This window comes from Setaria viridis, chromosome 3, assembly GCF_005286985.2.
Source record: "Setaria viridis chromosome 3, Setaria_viridis_v4.0, whole genome shotgun sequence".
In the NCBI taxonomy this organism is placed as follows: Eukaryota; Viridiplantae; Streptophyta; class Magnoliopsida; order Poales; family Poaceae; genus Setaria; species Setaria viridis.
Window position 1 is genome coordinate 5,916,552 of NC_048265.2, and position 20,327 is coordinate 5,936,878.

General features: G+C 54.8%; 1 protein-coding gene across 1 annotated transcript; it reads right to left on the bottom strand.

Annotated features, from left to right (window-relative positions):
* Positions 1-5,645: 5,645 nt before the first annotated feature.
* LOC117847643 (mugineic-acid 3-dioxygenase) lies at positions 5,646-7,354 on the bottom strand. The gene is made up of 3 exons (XM_034728884.2): positions 6,922-7,354; positions 6,246-6,815; positions 5,646-6,118 (listed from the first exon to the last, which is right to left on the bottom strand). The coding sequence occupies exons 1-3, from the start codon at positions 7,114-7,116 to the stop codon at positions 5,858-5,860; spliced, it is 1,026 nt and encodes a 341-aa protein (XP_034584775.1). The 5' UTR covers positions 7,117-7,354; the 3' UTR covers positions 5,646-5,857.
* Between the last annotated feature and the right edge of the window lie 12,973 nt (positions 7,355-20,327).

Consider the following 20,327-nt stretch of genomic DNA (forward strand, 5'->3'; position numbering starts at 1 on the left):
TCACCACCGGGATCTTACCTTGATCTTGATGATTCCTAGCTCCAGAACTCCAGCGTGATCTTCCTCGCGGGGTGATCACGCCGGCAGAGGCTCGCCTACGCTAACCTCTGACAACTCCATGGCCCTTGGCTCTCCGAAGTGGTGTCCCTCAAGCTCCTTCTACTTCTTTGATTCTTCACGCCGTGTACCTCGACTTCCCCCTAGTGCTAGGTGGTTTTGGGGGGGTATTTATAGTCCAGAGGGCATGTGGTAAAAATTGGAAGGCGAGGGGGCTAAGGAAACCCCCAGGACGATCGGCCAGGGAGGGTCCAGGCCAATTGGCCTGGGCCTTCCTTTTTCCCTCTCGTGCTCTACTTCATTCCCAAGTCTCCCTGGATGCTTGCTCTGGAGTCTTCTTTTCACTTGCATGTGGGCTTAGCACATCGGTAGCTTCGGGGAGAGATTGATCTTCATTGACTTTCCAAATCTTCACTTGATCCTCTTTGATTCCTCCTTGATCCTGAAGTAGTCCTTGCCATATCTTCAAATTCTTAGCCCCTAAGTCACCTCGAAGGATTGCTTGCCAAAGTTGAGCATCAGGGGAGGTCAGGAAGCCCTAGGCTGATCGGCCTGGACCCCACTAGGCCAATCGGCCTAGGCCTTTTCTGTGTCCTCTGGTTCTCATTTTTGTGTGGCTCGTTGCTCGCTTCACGCTTTATCCAAAAATGTTACTTTAGGCCCAATTTTCTGCAAAAACAGAATATCCTCCAAAATGCAAAGTACAAGTAAAAATGACCGGTTTATTAGGTATGATCAATAGTTTAGGCATTAAATTCATGTTATTATTGAAGATAAATAGGGGTAAAAGTGTATTAATAACAAGCGTCAACACACCAACCCAAATTAGATTTTGCCCAGTAGTGGCCATGAGCACAGGTGTACACGTTTAGTACCACCTTACTAGTTGAGCAAGGGTGGAGTCAACTTATAAGCCTTTGTCTTCTAGTCCTTTGAGGGGGGGTGTATGTGACACTAACCCAAATTAGATATGGCCCAGTAGTGGCCCATGAGCGCAGGTGCGCACATTTAATACCACCTTACTAGTTGAGCAAGGGTGGAGCTAACTTATAAGCCTTTGTCTTCTAGTCATAGCATCTTCGGGTTAACCCTTTTACACGAAGTGAGGATGAAAGTGTAAGGTTCTATGTGTATGCGTGCCCACCCCTCGGAAGGGCTGGGCAGTGCTTGTCGGGGATAGATCCCCAGTACCCGCAAGGAAGGAAGAAGGCGGAATCCTACTAGAACTCATAATGTAATCCTACTAGCGCTTTTACCTTTGAGTTCCAGGTTCTACGATCCCCCACCAACCAATCTACTATCTCGGGATACCCCTCGGTAGGTTGCCGGGTGTAAAACACCGACATCTAGCGCGCCAGGTAGGGGTGATCATCGAGATCATCGGGCGAGCATGAAGGACCTATCATCAAGATCAATTTACCCGACACTCGATGGTTGCACAGCTCAACTTGCCTCCGCGTCGAGGTTTGAACCTAGAATTCTGACGGAATCCTTTTCCTCAAATCCCTTGACAAATTTGGAGTAGAAGCCATCATCAGCATGTGCTAGCTTCCGAGACGGTAGCTAAGGAATTAATTTTGGTATTCAAGTCCAAAGCAGAGCGCAAGTACTACTCGGTATCGCTGAGTTTCCCATCTACTTCGCTGCACCTACTGCATCATTGAAGATTTCTCTCGTGTCGCTGCTGATCCAAGAAGAGAGAAAAAAAAAGCAAGCAAACCACGTGAATCAAGAAGAACTAAAGAAACTCTATTGTTCCGTGTGGTGGATTGATTCTCGTCCAATTTAAGTGCTACCGCTAAGTGCACACTAAAGACTCCAAGTGTTGAGGGTGGGCCTCATGCCGTCGACAACTAGTCGGAATTGTTCAATTCCAACTAGTCGGCTTCATCAACAACAGTCGCGACTTCATCGACAATCATCGATGAATCAAGCTAAGTCACTTTTTTAGTAATTATTTTTCTTTGGCTTGTTTTCAGCATGGTTGGTGAATGCGCCGACTACTTATTTGTGTACGCCTCTCGACGGGAATTACCCTTCAAAGCTACACTTCGCCGACTTACTCTTGGGGCATGATGATCGATAGCCATGGGCTTGGTACACCGAATTACGGAGGCTATCGCTACGGGTTTGGTGCACTGAGTTCTGGAAGCTCCGCCAACAGGCTTGTTACATCGAATTTTGAAGGCTACGGCCACGGGTTTGGTGCACTGAGTGCTGGAGGCTCGCAACAGCTACACCCTAAGGAGACACAAATCCTATGCATAGGAACACGCACTCTCCTCGCCAAAAGGCAGACAAGCCTCACTGACTACTTTAAGCGCAATTGCGCTCTGTTTTTGTCGCAATGCCGACTACTTATTTTAAATGTCTTCTCTTAGCGGTTGTTAATCTACTCGAGCAGAACACGCCTCAATTCGTGAAAGCCTCGGATCTTCTATCATGCCTAAAATCTAGGACGTGAGACAAAGATCCCTGAAGCAGTAGTGCCAGTACGCGTACATGAGACAAACGTCTCACACGCAGCGGCAATGGCTAAATAGGGACTGGGAGCCTAAACATATCAGGATAACTACTCGAAAAAAATATGACAAAACAAGAGCATGACACACAACATTTACATTATGTTCATCACTGAATAAATTTTAGTAGTTTCAAAATTCTACAAATATGCTACATAGTGTATGCATCTTTTTTTTTCAGGTCAAGCTTCGGCGACGACTCTCCTGGCTCCACTAGCTCCCAGGCTCGGGGGCTAAGTGCCAATTACTACTCAGAATATCTCCAATGGCTCAGGTAGCATCCAAGTTCAGGGGCTAAGCACCAAATAACTACTCAATGTAGTTTCTACGGCTCACCTGGAAAATAAGCTCAGGGGTTGGATGCCGCAATACAACTCGGATGATGACTTGCGTGAAGATTAAAGACCCTCAGATTGATTATTTAATCATTTCAAGGCTCGGGGGCTGATAAGCTACACCCAACAGTTGATTTTTTCAACATGAAGAAAGAAGATTCATCAGTCTGATTCTTCGGTTCAACCTAAGGCTCGGAGGCTACTACATATGGAGTGCGACTTCCGCCGCCCTCCATATTAGCAAAGATGAAGATTACAAAATCAAGACAATCAAGGGCTTGAGCACATCATAGCTTCATGGCAGCTTTGAGGAACTTTGAACATTCAGCCAGACAGAGTACTCGAGAAGCACTAAACTACTGCGCGAGGATCTGAAAAGTACTCGAAGACTGCTGCATTCGACTATGAAGCGCTCGAAGGCTTGTCAGGGATAGATCCCCAGTACCTGCAAGGAAGGAAGCAGGCGGAATCCTACTAGGACTCATAACATGTAATCCTACTAGGACTCCTCCTTGTAACAGAATAGTAATCTCGCCCCCTGGAGTATATAAAGGAGAGCAGGGGTCCCTAGATCGGTAGGCGAAGACCTCATAAAACCACAACAGAGGACCAAATCCTCAATACTAAACAACACCCAAGCGCAGGGAACAATATACAACACCCCAAATAGGATGTAGGGTATTATGCTACTATAGCGGCTTGAACCTGTATAAATTTGTGTCTTGTGTCATCGCTTTTACCTTCAAGTTCCAGGTCCGGCGATCCCCCACCAACCAATCTACTACCACAGGATACCCCTCGGTAGATTACCGGATATAACACACCGACAGTGCTACTCTGGAGGACGGGGTGTTACATGGAGGCCACCGGCTGGGCCTCTCTGTCCACCGGCTGGCCCTCTCTGTCGATACGTCTCACAGTAGAAGTTGAGGATGCCATGGAGGAAGAAAGGAGATAGAAATAAATGGGGAAGCAAGGAGAGAGGGAGAGGCACTGACATATGGGTCCAGGACACGTAGGATTGATGACGTGTGCATTATGTGTCACCATGTCGGCGAAAACCAAAGTGCATTTGGGTTTGGGTGGTCCCCTGTCCGATTTCAGAAGTAGAGGAGTTAGAATATACGGTTTCTCGAGTAGAGGGAAAAAAACATGAACTCAGCCCATAATGAAGAAGGAAGGTGAATAGGAACTTTTTCCTTTTTCTTTTGTCGACCAGGCCCATCAGCTCCTTGCCCTGCGGCCTGTTTGCCATCCCTAGCCCTAATGGTCACCCAACCCATGTGGCTGATTCCTCTTTCCTGTCCTCCCTTCCTCGACATGATGACATGACACACCCAGGTGCCGTGCAACACCTGTTGCTGCAGCAATGGCGATGAGCACGTCCAGAGAGACGAGAACCACCATTCATCCCTACGCCCTACATCCTCGCTGTCGTCCAGGAACACGGCTCGTCCACCCCTCGTGACACCCATGCGCCAGGCCACCATAATCACTCAAAAATCCCCTGGTAACATGCCTATAGACACATGGCAAATAAAGATTTTCATGCACTCACCCTTGATGAGAAAAAGGATAAAAAGATAAAAGTGGATAAAAGTATTTTATACGTGTGATTGGATACCTTTAGTCGGTCGTGATCCTTCATATTTATTGGGTGGGTGAGGTCTTTGACTTATTTAGAGTCTGTATATATTATGAAATACGCTTTAAATCGACTAGCTTAGAGTATTCTGTCAAAAAAAGATTGAGGCGCTTTCCCTCATTCTACTCGTCCAGCCCTCTCCATGAACTTGTACAATCAATGCCACCACTTCTTTGAAAGCATGATTCTAGCGTCCCTCTCTTCGTCCTTCTTGGAGCTCATCCATTTATCAATTTGTAGAACCGCTCTTAGGCTCCGCAGGCCATCTAGAATGCCTGCTCAAGCAATAGAGGCAAGAGGAAATAATCACATGGGGGGTGGGAAAAGGATTAGGGAAAAAAGATAAAAAGTGTTTGATACGTGCGATTGAATACCTTTTAGTCGATCATGATCCTTCGTATTTATTGGGTGGGAGGTCTTGTCTTATCTAGAGTCAGTATAAATGCGCTTTAAATTGACTAAAACCTGATTTGCCAAGAGAAAACTGGGTGCCCGAGTTTTTTTAAAACCGGTTGGCATGGATTTTCCGGTTTTTGGAATAATCTCCCATTATCATAACTCTGTCATTCAGACTCCAAACTAGATGATTTTCGATTGTCTCGATGATGCAATGGTAAAAGCATGGAGATCGAAAATATCTATTGGAAAAATTCTTGTAAGTATTTTTTGTTGTTTTCTTACAGAGAGTGCGCTCTAGAAAAAGGCGCGCGACTCGGGCCATATTCCACAACATGGGCCTTGGTACAAGGCAACTTGGTCCAGAAGGCGAACCAAACAGTGATTATCAAGTTTCCGCGAAGAGCGTTGTCATGACATCAGCTTTATCGGCGGATGAAGCGACTTCAGAGTATCATATATATATCTGAGGTCTTAAAGTGAATTAAACTTGGAGCTATGGATGAATGTTTAGAAGCCTAGCTGCTGCGCACTTGTACCCAAGTCGTCCTTTTAAAGTTGGGTTGCTCATGTCAGTTAAGCTTTGGAGCCACTATGCAGTCACTGATGAGTTGGCCAAAGTAGTCTGAACTAGAACCATATATATATTTTGTTTCGGCCGTAAAAAGGGAATGTAATTAAGTACATATGTGACAATAAACTCATTTTGTTAATTCATGTTTATTTGTTCAAACACCTTTACTGTTATACCTCAAACAGCACTACAGTAGCATGACAACATATTACCACATCTCATCAGCAGCTAGATGTAACTGAGACGACCCATCCGCCAATGCAACGCCACCGGCCTCAGAGACATGGGAACTTGGCATGACAAGAGAAAGACTTGCGGTTTTGCTTCATCATATACCCTTCTGGTTGTTCTTGAGGTTAGTGATCTGATTGAGCGAGGACCCCAGATTGACAACGTTGTGCATGCGCTTGAAGTCGCCGACCCTCATGGTGCGGTAGCGCGGTGGGTTGTCCTCGCCGACGAACTCCTCCGCAGGGCCGACGACGCAGTCGTCCGCCGGCACGATGAACGTCGCCACCGAGATCCGCGGCTCCGCCGAGTTGGTGGCCGCGCGGTGCTCCACGCTCTTCAGCATCCCGTTGGTCACAACCTGCGCGTATACGTACGTGCACAAAAAGAACAACCAATCAGCAAGACAGCAACAAGCTGAATGATGAACAATTTACATTGAAGCAAAGGTGGTCTTAATAAAAAATTAAAGCTGAATGATCAGTTACCTCGAGCTGCAGGCCGAAGTTGACGACGAAGGAGTTGGGGACTGGCTGGACCTTGATCCAGTCACCCTTGTAGGCGACCTCGAGGCCGGGGACAGCGCCGGGGAGGAGGACGGTGATGAGGTCCCGGTCGCAGTGCGGCGGCAGGCCCAGCGTCCTGCTCGGGTCCGGGCACGGCGGGTAGCTGTTGATGTCGAGGGCCACGCGGCCGCCGCTGATGTCCCCGACGAAGTAGTCGGGGCGGAGGCCCAGGCCCTCGCACAGCAGTTGCAGGATCTCCATGACCAGGCCTCTTGCCAGCCCGGTGTAGTTCCCAACAACCTCCCTGAGCCTCAGTGGCTTGTGGGGCCAGCCCGAGGTGTCGCCGGAGGGCAAGGGGTAGACGAGGCGGAGGCAGTCGCGCCAGTACCTCTCGCCGAGGGTCTCGTAGTTGGTGCCGGAGAAGAGCCTGTTGGGCTTGCTCTTGTCCTCCGAGTAGAACTCCGCCTTGTCCGCCGCCGGCAGCTGGAAGAACTCGTGGCACACCGCCTCCATGTCCCGCAGCACCTGCTCGGGGACGCCGTGGTTGATCACCTGCAGCACATAGCGTACCACCAGCTGGTCAATATATATAATTGTAATGCGAACTGGGATTTGTTTCTGTACGTTATCGAGATTTGAGGTCGATCGAGCAACTTGCCTGGAAGAAGCCGTGCTCCCTGCCGGCGTCGAGGATGGCGCGGCGGATCTCGTCTCGGCCGCGGGACATGTCGATGACGGGCAGCAAGACAGCGGCGATGGTGGCCGCCTTGAGCTGGTCGGCCGGCAGGACGAAGCAGTCCGGGATCGCCGACGTGTGTGTTGGGAGCAGCTGGAGCATGTTCTTGTTCTCCATGGATGCTCGGAGGAGGGAACGTACCAAGACACAGCTGCTGGCGAGGTAGAGAGGACGATCGGAGCAAGAAGGATGCTTGATGTTCTACCCTGCGTGCCTGATCTGATGAGTGCGCGAGCGAGAGAGTGAGAACGTGAAAGTTGCCACTCAAACTTATTTTTATCTCGTCTCGTCGTGTACTCGTGTGTGGGATCCGAGTGGGCGGCAGCTCGACCTCGAACGTCCTTGTCGGCTTTTTGTTACATAACCATTTTCGTTCTGTAGCTCAGTAGCTGGTACCAGATTAATTGCTATAAGGTTTTTCCGAGTAGTCAGCTGATAAGCTGGCAGTAGTGTAGGCATGCACTTCTGAACCTTTTGGGAAAGGCGTGCATATTGCATCGGCTCTACGAAAAGAAAAGAAGGTTGGCAGAGAGCGAAAAAGGAGTTGCTTTCCCCCATACATAGTGTATTTTGGCCCATCTATCTGTCTCGTCAATTGAAGGTATCTAATAATTAGTCGTCAATCCATGCAGTTGGCTATTGATCACACCAATATTATCATATCAGGCATTCAGGCATGAACACTAGTAGATTCGTTCTCTCTAATTTCTGTTTATTGGTCCGAACAAAAATAATTAAAAATTTTAAAGAAAAATGTTGAGTCGTCAAATAAGCTAAGGGGGTATTTGGTTCTTTAGTCCGGACTAAAATTTATGTCACAATATTCGGACGTTAATTAGAAGGACTAAATATCACCTAATTATAAAACTAATTATATAGATGGAGGCTAATTCACGAGACGAATCTATTAAGCCTAATTAATCTATCGTTAGCACTTGTTTACTGTAGCACCATATTATCAAATCATGGACTAATTAGGCTTAATAGATTTGTCTCGCAAATTAGTCTCTATCTGTCCAATTGGTTTTTGTTGGGGGGAAATATCAACGACCTCCTAATGCTCCTTAATTCAACAATCATGAAGGCCCAGGCCCACCTGCGTTGTTGACGATTGCCGCCGGCCCAGCATGGGCAGGAAACATCCAGCTCCGTCTCGCCCGACCCAGGGTCCTGGGGTCGGACACTCCCGACCCCTCGACGGCAAAACTCCGCCTCGCCCGACCCACGGTCCCGGGGTCGGGAGCGCCCGACCCCTCACCGCAAGATTCCGCCTCGCCCGACCCCGGGCGAAGGGGGTCGGACTCATCCGGGCCCACAAGACAAATATCCGCCTCGAGCGCAGACTAGAATATCCGCCTCGAGCGCAGACTGGAAGATGAAGGGCGCGGATCTCGTGGGCCCCCCCTACGATCTCGCCATAAATGCGTCGCGGCTCTGGCGCGCAGAAAGGCGCCCGCGCCCCTTGACGTGACCCGCCGCAAGTACCCATGCAGAGCACTGTAGCCGCGACCGCACAGGCTACAGTGGCCGCGGCTCCCCCTGATTCGCCACAGGACACTCATGGCCTGCACCGCCCGGCACAGGAGGGAGCGCCGCCCGTTCTCGCGCCCCGCGTATCCGGCGACAGGGACACGACGTCCGTGTCCCGCGGGCCATGAGCAGAATAACAGGGTCAGCCGTCTCCCCCCGACGTGCACAGTTGCCATGACCAAACATCATCATCATGCTTGCCGACAGCGGCCGCCAGGAAGATCGTCGACAGGATCCAAGGACAGCCGCCCTCCTCCGGTGGACGCGCTGACAGGAGCCGAAGGCCGGCACAGGAGGCGGCGACCCGGGGACTTGGTCCTTCTCCTTGTATTTTAGTTTACTTACCTTATCTCTTTTACTTCTCCACACACCTGGCTCATCTATAACCCGGAGCTCTCCTTACGCTATAAAAGGAGAATCGGGAACCCTGAGACAGGAGGACTCGGAAGCCGACAGAACCCACACACTCACCTCTAGAGCATCAGTGCACACCCAAGAGACTTGGGACCGGCTCCCTCTCTCGCCCGTTTGTAACCCCTACTACAGACCCCACGTGGGCAACACGAGCAGCTCCTCATACTGGACGTAGGGCCTTCCTTGCCTGAACCAGTCTAACCCCGTGTCTTTCCACGCCACCATCCGAAGCCCTACGCTCATAAAAGAAATTTACTAGCCGTAGTCTTGATCCGCAAATCTTGACAACGACAGTTGGCGCGCTAGGTAGGGGACCTTTGCGCGTACATCACCGGCTTCAGATGGCCAGCCGCGATGCCAGCTTCGCTCCGGGCTCCCTCGTCCGCTTCGGGAGCTTGGACTTCCTCGCCACGGGGGAGGGGATCGAGCTGATCCCTCTCCTTGTCTTGCCCGCTCGCCCCGTCATCCCTGGCCCCGCCGCCGGGAAAGCAGCGAGCGGCCGGGCGCGTGCCACGGGGCCCCCTTCGAAGGGGTGGCCCTTTGGGCTGCGCAATGCCGCAGTGACCCACAGTCGCCTCCTGACGCGGTTCATGACTGTGCCGCCCGCGAGCAACGAGCTCGTGGGCATGGCGAGGACAACCTCCGACGCCGGCTCCAACAACGGGAGCTACCACCCCTCGCGCGAGTGCTTCATGGCCGACGTGCACTCCGAGGGGTCCAACGATGACGGCGCCGAGGGGAGGCAACGCACTCCCCCACCGCACGTCGCAGCTACGACTGGGGCCCTTGCTAGGGCTCCGGTGCGGCCACGACAGCCGGAGGTGCGCGCAGCACCCCACCGGGAGGTCGAGCGCCCCCGCAACGAAGGCGGGGCACGAAAACGAGCGCGCGACGTCCAGCAGCGCATTTGCGCGGACAAAGATCACCCTTAGCTTTTCGCCCGCGCCAGCCAGAATATCGCCGCGGAACATAGAGCAGCTAAGACGCTTCTACCCTTAGTTATTTTTTCCAAGTTTGTGCATACATACTTCTGTAACTTTTTTTAGTTCACGGAAAAAGGCAATTTTGAGTCGATCTCATTCGAGTCTCGTCCCGAGCTCAGGGATATCCGACCCTAGCTCTGCCCCAGGGTCGCATATCCCTCAGGGGCTCCGGCCCAAATCACTTGACGTCTTCTCAAAACACCTTGTCTCCGAACTGACCCTCTTCTTAAACGTTTGGGTGTGAAAAGGAAAGAGTGCGCAAACGACGCCCAGGCAAGACTGATCCGACTGTGAAAAACCTACACCCCAGTGGCTATGGTGCCCTCGCTCATCAGCGCTTACTGACGCGTCCAACCTGCGCTCTAAGCTTTCCAAACCCAAGAAACAAGAAAGAGGATCGAAAACATTTTTTCGACAAAATATAGAAAGGGCCTTTGCGGCCATCACAAAAACAAGTTCAAAGTTAACTAACATATTTACATTTTGGGGCGTCTAAGCCCGATACAGCTATCTCGTCCTTGGGTCCTCCGGCGGGACGGCCTCATCCTCTAGAAGCTTCGCCAAGGTCTCCACTGGGTTGAGCACCGACGCGTCGATCTCGTCCAGCTCGGCCTCAGAGTAGCCGGAGGCGTACCCCCCGCTCATCCCGGCAAAGTTGATGCCAGAGTAGTGGGAGCCGAAGACGCCGAAGGCCCGCCTCACACCGACGTGGAGTGCCTCCCGAGCGATCTCACGGGCCCGCCAGTACGTCCTAGGGACACGAGCCACCAACGAGCTCGTCCCCTCCACCTGGACCACGCCAAGGCCGTCGCAGACGACGCGGACCATGTCCCGCAGGTTGCCGTGCTCGGCGCGCTCCGCATCGAGGACCTCCTCAGCCGGGCGAGTTCGTCTGTGAGGCCTGTCCACAAAAATCCGCCAAGTCAAAAACCATCGCAACACCACAAAAGCAAAGGGACAGGAAAAGCCTTACCCTCAGATTGAGCCTTTAGCTCACGCCCCCGGTCAAGCCCCTGGGTCATGGCGGTCTGAAGCCCCTGCACTTGCACGTGGAGCTGACTGACCTCCGCCCCGAGCTCGGCCGCTATCTTCTCGGCCTCGACCTTCCGGGTCGCCTCGAAGTCCCGCTCCTGCCAAGCCTTCTGCCGCTCGCGCCGGATACGCTCGACGGTTTTTTGGAGGGCCTCATGCTCCCCCTTCAGCCGTGCGAGCTCCTCGGCACCAAGGCGGGCCTTCTCGGCAGCAGCCTGGAACTCTTCGAGGTTGAGGTGAGCCTTCTCGACAACGGCCTGGAACTTGTCCTCCGCCCGCCGCGCGTCCTCTCACGCTGCCTGCTCGCGCCTGCGCAAGTCGTCGATGACTTGCTGAGCGGCGGCGACCTGCGCGGTCACAGTCAGCTCCCCCGTCTGCTGCCTCTCCGCAGAGAAGCGGTCCCAGAGTCCCCGCTCGAGCCAGAGGAAATCGGACTTCCCCCGGCTGCATTCCTGGAGGGCCTACAAAACAAATTATGCTCAAGCAACGGAGGAACGGGAGGAAAACAACCACCGGGGAGGACACCGTACCTGGACACCAGGGACGACAACGCCGTCCAGCTCCCCCATCGTGGAACACAGGGCAGCGCGGACATTCGAAAGCCCGCCCTGCACCGCCTGCCACTTGCCCCACTGTGACAACTGACCCCAAATCTCTCGAGTTAATCTTAATCCGAGTCCCTGATCCCCTATCTCAGCCTTCCCGAGTTGAGTGCTCAACCTCCAATCTGGTCCCGACCCCTGAGAACCGACCCCTCCTTGCCGTTTCCCCAGTTCCGACCCTGCCGACCCCAACCCACCCCGCCGGATCTTCTAAGTCTTCCCACAACGCCTCCTTTCAATCTGAGCCGTGGACCAACCGAGACTGACCGGTGGACCCGCAATCTTTTTTCCCAGATCTCCTGGTGCAGACGCACTCGAGTGGCATGCTCGCTTCAGCGCTTTTCCGCCTCGTGGCTCAATTCCTCCGACACCCGCCGCTCCGCCCCGTCGCCGGTCGCAACCGGATGGATTCCCGCGCCCCCTTCCCCAATCGCAGTGGAAGCTCCTCTGATACCCTTTCTGCAGCGTCTCGCGGCTCGCGCCCATCATCACCTCGCCGGACCCCGGCTGCAAGGCCCGATGTCTCCCGGTTTTTCCGTCGCCCCTTCACAGTCGCACCACCCAGGTCCACGCTACGCGACGATTCCTCCTCCACCAACCCCGGCCCTAGCCGCGATAGCTCCTTTCCCACCTTGTCAGCGCTGTGCTCCAACGGTCTGTTGCTTCACGCTCGCCCGCGCGACTACAGCCCGCCTGTCTTCTCACCTGTGCGCCTCGCTTCTAGCGTCGTTTCCCTGGTCACGTCCATCAGATCCGCCGCACGACGACGCCCGCCTCCGCCAAACCTCAACCACCGGCAAGACCGTACCTGCGCCGCCCTATCTCCAGTGCCCAATAGCTGACGGCATCATCCCCGAAGTCCTGCTCCACCGCCCTCGCCGCTCAATCTCCGCCCCGGCAGAGCACTCGATCGCTTCTTCCCGGTCTTCGTGCTGCTCCGGCCCTCTCTCTTCTACGCAGCTATAAAAGGGAATGCCAGAGCCCCGTCGGAGTCCCCTTCGCCATCGCTGCCCTTCCACCTTGCTCTCTACTTCGTGCTCGCAGCTCTACCGCCTAAGTCCCGGAGGAACTCTCCTCTTCGCTCCACAACGCCATCCCCAATCCACCCAGCCGCTTGCTCCTCCGCGCTGTGCTAAACTTGCTTGTTGTCCACAAGAAGCACCGCCGCCGCCGGAGCACCGCCGGACGTCGCCCCCCCCCCCCCCAAGTCTTAGTGCTTCAGTCCTTCCGCTCAAGTCTGCTCCTTCCCGACCCCAAAATTTACCTGTGAGCTGAAGGTAAGCTGCCGACCTTTGTCCATCTCGTCCGACCCCTACTGTTCGTTCGACCCTTTTTCCGTCTCGTCCGACCCCTTCTGTCCGCCCAACCCCTGTTCCGTCTCACCCGACCCTGTCTATTTCGCCGACCCTTTCTCCGCCTCGCCCGAGGGCTCGGTTGTATCTTTTTCCTTGACCCGAGGGTATATGTGTAAAGATGTGGGGACTTCTCAGCGTTAAGTCTGAGGACCCCCAACACATCTATTCCTCTAGTCTAAGGGTCAGATCATAAGCTTCTTTCCATCCGACCCTTTTACCTTGTTCTTCTCCAACTCAAGCGAACTTCCCCACCTTTTTCCGTAGCTATGCTACAAAGTTTCTGAGCTAGAACTTGCAAGTGTTGCTGTTGAAATAACCGTCTAAATGCTAACTCTTGCATTGCATTCGTGTAGAGCTGCGTCTCGCCTACGGTGTCTACGAGTTGTACCCGGCGCCAGAAGACGAAGTTGCAGCAGAGCTCCCGCTTCCAGAAGCCGAAGCCGCACCGGCCGAGGACCCTTTCCCTTCCTCCTCGCTTGCAGGCAAGCCCCGGAGCATGAACCCCAGTTTCCCAAACTTGCGCATGCCTTCTGTATCTTGTTTGTGCATTTACGTATAGGAGTTGTTTGAAACCGTAGATGCATGACTTAGTTCCCTGATTCGAACACTAGCTGTTGGACCGAGTAGTTGCCATGCTTAACTAGGAAGTGGTAAAAGCCGAGTGATCTCCTATCACTCGTGAGTTGTAGGAGTTGGCTGTTTCCTTTCTGTTACAACTATAAGGACGATGGACGGGGCAGGGTTTTGGTTAACTCTTTGGTGGTCGGCTGATCGCCCCGTCTGTCTATGAAACTTGTTAAGGCCCGACAGTGGTGGTGTTCGTGATCAAGTGTTTGAAAGTACTAACCTCATACTTATTATGGGATGAGGAAGCCGAGTACCGGATTGAACCTAGACGTGAGCGGTCGCCCCATTGTCCTTGGAACGGAGTTCCCCTGCGGCCGCACGTGGTGGCAAGTGTGGTCACAGAACGGCAGAGGCCAGGTCTGTGGAACATTGCACCAAAGGAAATGGGCCCGACACGGGTTAGGGAATTGATGGGGAAGGCCGACACAGGAAGCGACCTCCGTGGTGCGCGGATGTCATGAGGTTAGGTTCACCATGCATGGTTAAAGAACTCGAATCGATTCGTCTGCCTCTCACAGTTTGAGACTGCTTGATCGCTATGCTACCCTGAGTAATGATGGAATCTGATGATAACTTGGTCTTGATGATGTTATATACCCTCTGTTTGGTTCTATGTTTGCTTAGAGTAAGTTGCTAACCTAGACCGGTTAATGAACTTAGAATCTGAGCTAAAACTTGAAATAAGGATCCACATAGTGCTTTTGGCAAACAAACCCCTCAGCCAAAGAGCCTTACATGTCTAGAAGTGGTGGAGTAGCTTCCTCGTGTCGGTTAAGTCTTGTTGAGCTTAGTAGCTCAGCCTTGTTGTGGCTCTTCTTTTTCAGGTGAAGTTGCTGCTCCCGAGCCTTCTTCTGTTGGCACTTGGCTGCCCCAACTCCCTCCGGGTTGGACGGTTGAGTGGGATCCCTCCTCGGACGGCGAAGAGAGGGATCACTGACATCCTGGCTGGCCTCACCAGGGATGTCCGACCCCGACGAAGTAGCTTTCGCTTGTTGTTTTACCTTCTGTTGTTTTCTTGGCACCTTGTAAAACTCTGTTTTCGTTTTGTTGATGAACTAAATGGCCAAATCTGTTTAACTCAGTGGATTTGTTGTATTCTCTGGAACCGCTCACCTTCGTGTGAGTTTGCTAACTCGGTCCTGTTCAAGTGGTTAAATCGGATGAAATCCGACGGCACTTCGTGTTAACTTGGCTAAGGCATGGGTGTCGCGTGTTAGGCGACTTAACCATGTTTAATCAAGCTAATTCGAAGTGGATCCGCCACACCCACTCCTCGGCATCATCCAGCACGAAGAGGGGTTTCTGCGGGATCCCACGGGACGCCCAGCGCAGGGTAGGCCCGCCCCACGCCTTGGGGACGGGATTAACCGGGACGAGGGTGGAGGCCGCTCTAGCCGACCCTGGCGGCGGCGTCAGGAGGGCGGTGGCCTCGTCAACGGCCCCGGCACATGCGCCGCCATCCCTGTCGAAGTCACCACGGCCGTCGTCGACGCCGACGCGCGTCCTGCTCCTTCCGCCGCCACCACCGTAACAGTCGCGGCTACCGGAGCAGGCGTTCCCGCTCCTGCCGCCGCGGCCTTTGTCGCGGCCGCTGGGGCAGGCGTCCCCGCCGCCGTCATGGCCGCCAGGGCATGCGCCCCCGCCTCCACCGCTGCTGCCGCCTTCATCGCGGCCGCTGGGGTAGGTACCCCCGCCTCCACCGCTGCCGTTGTCCCCATCGCGGCCGCGGGGGCGACTTTCTCTCCTCTGCCGCCGCTGCCGCTCCGTCGTGATCCCCGGGGCAACTACCCCCATCTCCGCCGCTGCCATCTCCGCCGTCGCCGTCGGAGCCCCAGGCTCTTCCACCTCGTCGTTGAGGTCTATCACCTTGCCGGTCGGAGGGACCCCAGGGGCAACGCCCTGTCCCGTAGGGTCGGCCGAGAGGGCTAAAGGCAGAGCAGGGGTCGGACCTGCCCCGTGCCCGGCTGCGGCGCCCTTCCTCCGGTTGCCGCCGCAGACGCCGCCTCCACGGTAGGCTCCGCGGTATCCCCAGCGACACCGCCGCTCGCCGCCGGCGGGATCACGGCCCGTCCCGCGGAGGCGGACGACACCCGTAGCGCCTTCTTCGGCGCCAGCGGTGGGACGAAGTCCCAAGGGGCAGTGCTAAAAACCAACAAACAACATCATCAGGAATGGCTCGATGCCGGGAAAGGAATAAGGTACGCGAGGAATTTCCACTTACACCCCCCGAGCGCAAGGACGGCGGGCACGTTTCGCCTCCGAGCTCGACGCCGACCTCGGGGCATCTGGTAGCGGCCGCTTGCCACTACTCCTCTGCTCACGTAACGCAGGCAGAGGGTCGGGGGTCGGCTCTGCCGACTTCCGAGGCGCGCCCCGCGCTAACCCCTGGGGCGCGGCCCCAGAGCCCTGCGGGGTCGGGTCCTGGGAAGGCAGTCCACTCGGCTTGTCCCCCATGGTTGGTGGGGGGTGCTGCTCCCGGATGATGAGCGCGCCCGGCCGAAGGGCCAGAATGTACTCCTCCTCCTCCTCCTCCTCGTCTTCCTCCTCCTCATCGTCATCATCATCGTCGTCGTCGTCGTCGTTCGACACGACCTTACCCTGCCGCCGCCGTTGGAGCTCCTTGGCGGCCTTTTTCTTTCCTCGTTGTCTCTTTGTCCTTCCGCCTCTTCTGCTTCTCGGCGAGGAGGCGGTTCTACTACCACTGCTCAGCATCTTCCGACACCGATAGGCGCGAGTCGATGACATTGGTCATGTGGCCCTGCAGACATGAAAACTCCGCGTTAGAGCGACGAACCAAGAAATGAAGGAAAAAAGAACGAGAGCACGAAGTCCTCACCAGCTCGATGAAATTCGCGTCTGGGCGCATCGGAGGATGACCGGGCACCGGGTAATCGGCGTCTTTGTCGTCTAGCGCCTCCCGGACTCGTTGCTGGATCTCGGTGTCGGCAAGCGCGCCCGTCGCAAGGATGGTCCCCTCGATCGGCGCGCCAGGAGCCATCTCAGCGAGCGAGCAAACCTGGAGCATCATCGGCGCCACCCTCCGAGCATGGTACACCCCGATAACCCCGGCCCCGATCAGCCCCTTTTCCTTCAGGTGCTCGATGGCCTGAAGCAAACCGGCGATCCGCTTCTTCTTCTTCCCCACCGGGCCGTACGACCACAGTTCCGGCACTGCTTCGATGACGCGGCCGGTGAACTCCGGCAAGGGGGAGTTAGAGTAGTTCTTCACATAGAACCACTGCTGATGCCACCCCTTGTGGGACGCCGCGGTCTTCATCACCATGTATTCCTTGGCGCGGGTATGGCGGAGGTGAATACCGGCGCACCCTATCGGCACCGGGGTTGCCCGCTGCTGGCTCCCCTTCTTCTCAGCCTTCTGGTATAGGCTGACCATGAAGAAGTACTTCCAGAGCGAGAAATTGGGCTCCATGCCTAGGAACCCTTCGCACAGCGCAACGAACGCCGCGATGTGTTGGATCCCATTGGGATTAAGGTGCTGCAGCTCGAGCCCGTAGTAGTGCAGCAGCCCGCGGAAGAAGAGGCTCGGCGGGGTCGCGAACCCTCTCTCGTGGAAGTGGGCGAACGACACGACGTAGCCGGCGGGCGGACTCGGCACCTCCTCCATCTCGGGGAACTGCCATTCGCCCCTCTCGGTCCTCTCACAGAGGAGGCCTTTCCTCATGAGGCCGTCGGTGCGCGAGGTACCAAAGTTTGAGTGCACCCAGGACCCCATCGCGAAGGGGAGAAAGGTTCGACGGTGGAGGGAGAGGAAAGCTGCTGCGCTAGGCGGAGGAAGGCGAACGGCGCGCAAGACGGCAAAGGGCGCGCGAGAAGGCGAAAAGACTTGGAGGTAGTAGCGGGCGGAACCAGCGAGGCAGACCCCTCGTCCTATAGGGAGGCGCGGGGGAAGCGGAACAGGCAGCCCCATCGCAGTAAATGCAGCGCCAGGTACGCCCCGTCACGCCCGCCTTTTTCGAAAATCGTGCGCATGACCTGCTGCAGGAAAACATCCTCTCCTCCCTCGTTTCGCGGGCCGGCGTCTTCCGCCACTTCGCCTCCCGGAGGATGCACGCGCACGACCTCCTCCACGTCCGGCCCAAGGCCCACCAAAAGGTAAAAAAGGGATACGGGGCTGAAAACGCCCCTAGGCCCATTATGGTCCAGGGGTTCGAAGGCTGGCCCGCTACGGGTTCGACAGCCGCCCCAGGACACCCCCGAGCAAGGGGTGAGAAGGGACGGGTCCGCTAGCGGCCATCACCCGAGCGCACGACAGCCTAGGGTGTCCCGACCTCACATTCGAGTCCGGACTGGCATCAAAGTTCATGGTTCTTCACCGAAGAAAGGCAACGAGCCCCCAGGTCTGATCGAATGGATTCGGGAACTATATGAACTGGCCGGCCGGAATCTGGGGTACGCCACCAGCTTGGCCCGAGCCGGACCTCCCCGAACGGGGATCGGGACCCCACTCAAATCGACCCATTTGTAGCTCAACGAGCACCATGGTTCGTCCGGCGAGGATAGCGTGGCATGGCTCACCCCCTCTGTCTCAGCGAACGGACGCTTGAGGGGTAACGATCAAAAGTCGATCTGACCTCCCGACCGGTCCGCTGCAACGCGTGGGGGCTCGGGGGCTAGCATCGCAACCCATGACCACACGAATGGTCATGATTTGAGATCTCGAGGCGGGAGTGCCCTAAGAAACAATAATGAATCATCCCGCGACAAGACATCCACAAGACACCTCGCCTGATCGATCTCTCCAACCAAGCCGAGCGAACAACACTCCCTATCCCTGATTGAATGCAGCTTGCATGACGAGCAGAGATCCCCGACGAACGACGAAAGCAGCCTCTGGACGAGCATCCTCGCTCCACCACAGGCTTGGGGGCTACTGTTGGGGGGAAATATCAACAACCTCCTAATGTCCCTTAATTCAACAATCATGAAGGCTCAGGCCCACCTGCGTTGGCGATGATTGTCGCCGGCCCAGCATGGGCAGGAAACATCCAGCTTCGTCTCGCCCAACCCAGGGTCCTGGGGTCGGACACTCCCGACCCCTCGACGGCAAAACTCCACCTCGCCCGACCCACGGTCCCGGGATCGGGAGCGCCCGACCCCTCACCGCAAGATTCCGCCTCGCCCGACCCCGGGCGTAGGGGGTCGGACTCATCCGGGCCCACAAGACAAATATCCGCCTCGGGCGCAGACTGGAAGATGAAGGGCGCAGATCTCGTGGGCCCCCCTCCGATCTCGCCATAAATGCGTCGCGGCTCTGGCGCGTGGAAAGGCGCCCGCGCCCCTCGACGTGACCCGCCGCAAGTACCCGTGTAGAGCACTGTAGCCACGACCGCACAGGCTACAGTGGCCGCGGCTCCCCCTGATTCGCCACAGGGCACTCATGGCCTGCGCCGCCCGGCACAGGAGGGAGCGCCGTCCGTTCTCGCACCCCACGTATCCGGCGACAGGGACGTGACGTCCATGTCCCGCGGGCCATAAGCAGAACAACAGGGTCAGCCGTCTCCCCCCGACGTGCACAGTTGCCATGACCAAACATCATCATCATGCTTGGCGATAGCGGCCGCCAGGAAGATCGTCGACAGGATCCAAGGACAGCCGCCCTCCTCCAGTGGACGCGCTGATAAGAGCCGAAGGCCGGGGCAGGAGGCGGCGACCCGGAGACTTGGTCCTTCTCCTTGTATTTTACTTTACTTAGCTTATCTCTTTTACTTCTCCACACACCTGGCTCATCTATAACCCGGAGCTCTCCTTGCGCTATAAAAGGAGAATCGGGAACCCTGAGACGGGAGGACTCGGAAGCCGACAGAACCCACACACTCACCTCTAGAGCATCAGTGCACACCCAAGAGACTTGGGACCGGCTCCCTCTCTCGCCCGTTTGTAACCCCTACTACAGACCCCGCGTGGGCAACATGAGCAGCTCCTCATACTGGACGTAGGGCCTTCCTTGCCCGAACCAGTCTAACCCCGTGTCTTCCCACGCCACCATCCAAAGCCTTACGCGCATAAAAGAAATTTACTAGCCGTAGTCTTGATCCGCAAATCTTGACAACGACAGTTTTATAATTAATCTATATTTAATACTCCTAATTAGTATCAAACATTCGATGTGACAGGAATTCTAGGAGTTCCTAAAGAACCAAACACCCCCTAAGATCTTGGGCCAGGCCCGCGTCCCCAGTACGGCATCCTTCCAACCATAGAGATGGGCCGATCATCTCGATAATGGGCCGGAGAACCAGGAACTAATCTCATTCATTCACACCGTCCAACTCTTATTTAATTCAGAATCTCTCCATGCCGCCATCCCAAAAATTTGTTGGACTCTTCAGTTCTTATTGCTGCCAAGAGGCTTTTTGTCCTGTACACGTTCTACTCCTGTGTTTTTATGGAAAGCTAGAGAAAAGATGCATGGTCAGCGTTGAAACATAAGCTCTGTTCATTCATATCCAGTCCAACCATGAAGTTGATTTTGATTTCTGTTTCAGGGCTTAGCATCAAAACGATGTGAAGGACATGAGTTGCAGTATCAAATGACTTGCGCAGAAATTAAAGTTGGTGTCAAATGAAACACTTTTCACGAGAGTTGGCAGTCGTTGCATAATTTATTTTAGTATTGTTCATGTTATTTTTAATATATTCACGTACCAAGGCACAACTGTAGGATTGGAGTTCAGTAAGTCAAAGAAAAGGAGCTATTTAGTTATTTATTGCCAGGGCACAATTCTTGCTATTCGTATAATGGACGACAAGAAAATAGAGTGAAA